Source organism: Austrofundulus limnaeus, unplaced genomic scaffold, assembly GCF_001266775.1.
Source record: "Austrofundulus limnaeus strain Quisiro unplaced genomic scaffold, Austrofundulus_limnaeus-1.0 Scaffold394, whole genome shotgun sequence".
NCBI classification, from domain to species: domain Eukaryota; kingdom Metazoa; phylum Chordata; class Actinopteri; order Cyprinodontiformes; family Rivulidae; genus Austrofundulus; species Austrofundulus limnaeus.
In genome coordinates, this window is record NW_013952796.1 from 421830 (window position 1) to 423414 (window position 1585).

At 48.1% G+C, this 1585-nt stretch overlaps 2 protein-coding genes across 3 annotated transcripts in view; both read left to right on the forward strand.

Annotated features, from left to right (window-relative positions):
* The window catches only part of LOC106528669 (uncharacterized), a gene marked incomplete in the record, with an annotated part of 14334 nt that extends 14061 nt beyond the window's left edge, over window positions 1–273 (forward strand). For both annotated transcript variants that reach the window (XM_014023898.1, XM_014023897.1), the window contains 1 exon segment: window positions 84–273. In XM_014023898.1, coding sequence (XP_013879352.1) covers window positions 84–201 — 118 coding nt within the window.
* Window positions 274–330: 57 nt separating this feature from the next.
* pak6b (p21 protein (Cdc42/Rac)-activated kinase 6b) overlaps window positions 331–1585 on the forward strand; it is a 21151-nt gene continuing 19896 nt past the window's right edge. Inside the window, exon 1 of the mRNA XM_014023904.1 lies at window positions 331–1000. The gene's annotated coding sequence lies outside the window, so the exon portion shown is untranslated. The remainder of the gene's footprint in view (window positions 1001–1585) is intronic.

The following is a 1585-nucleotide window of genomic DNA, read 5'->3' on the forward strand; positions in this document are numbered from 1 at the left end:
TGGTTAATCTCACGTTACTCTGAAACTCCTCTCTCTCTCTCTCTCTCTCTCTCTCTCTCTCTCTCTCTCTCTCTCTCTCTCAGTGACGTGGTCGGCACCACTTGGAGGAAGTGTTTCCGCTCGCTGCTGAACGCCGGCGGACGCTCGTCTCTGTCCATCCTGTCGGAGCTGAAGGAGCAGGTGTCCTCACTTTTCCTGTGAAACACAAACATGTCGTCTTTGTCTTTTTTAATGTTCTTCAAGTAAATAAACGTTAAGCTGATTTTCATACCAGTTTATTCTCTGTCTGTTTTGTTTCTGCTTCACCTGCGAACCTGAGCTGGAACTATGAAGATCTTAAAACGGTAACAAAGAAGGTCTGCTGCAGAACCAGCAGGGGGCGCTCTGGCAGAGTCAGATGATTTCAGCTGAAGTGGAAATCATCCAGTGGGATTATTTTACAGGTTAAACCAGTTTGCAGCAAAAATACTAATGTGTTTTTAACATAAAATGAATCGACATGCACAAACATCATGTTTTCCTCCACATCAGCGTTTAATAAAGGCAGTAAAGCGAGGCGTGCTGTCTGGGGGGGGGGGACGTGGACGTAGTCTGGTTGTTGAGTCACGTCCTGCTCCGCCTCGGGCCAGAGACAAGCTGCAGCCTGCAGAGACACTCACACCTCCTCTTTGTTGCTTCACTCTGCACTGCTTCACTGTCATCTTTCAAATAAATGCTGACTCATCTTTACCCCGAACCCCCCGCCCTGCTACCCTGAGGGGGTCAAAATGTCCCACATGGCCCCGGTTAAAGCTGAGGTTTGAGCTCAGGGCAGCGGGGGGGTCGGTTCAGCTCAGATCCATGAAGCTGCTTTGAATTTAAGCAGTCAAATTAAGCTCCGCCCCCACCTGAGACCAGGTGAGACAGGAACGAGTGATGTGGGGGAGGAGAAAGACGAGCAGCGGAAAGAAGGAGCCAAAGAACGGCAGAGGTCCTGGACTCACCTGGACTCTGCGGCCAGGTGAGTGATTGATTTGACTGGAAACCGTTCTGAAGGTTCTTTACAGGTTCTGGTTCCACCTGGGATGTTCCTGAACTGTAAAAAACTTTTTTTTGTTTATAAATAAATGTTTAGTAGCTGTGAGGAACCCTGCTGTAGGTTCTATCAGAACCACAAACATTCTTAAAGTTCTTAGCTGGAAAAAGTCCAGACCCACGAGGTTCTCCTTCAACGGGCCAAAAAGGGTTTGGGTTTCCAACGTCAGGGTCGGGACCCCACTGTGGGTCCTGAAACAGCAGTTTTGGGTCCCTGTGATCAGTTTGTTGAGTCGTACGTGAGGAACCAGGTGGAATTACCTGAGTTGTGTTTGATGCATCGTCCAGACGAGGACCTCTCGGGGTCTTTGCTGTTATTTCGGGGTCTGAAGGTTCAGTCGTGCGTGTAGAAGCGCTGAGGGTCCCGCCTCCGTTCGCTGCAGTAAACTGATCTGTATGAATGGACGGTTGAGGAGAAGTCTGTGGGGTGCCGTTTGTAAAGTTACAGTCAAAAATTACCACCAATATTTTTGTTTTATTTAGTCTTTTATAAGAAAAAAAAGAACAGATT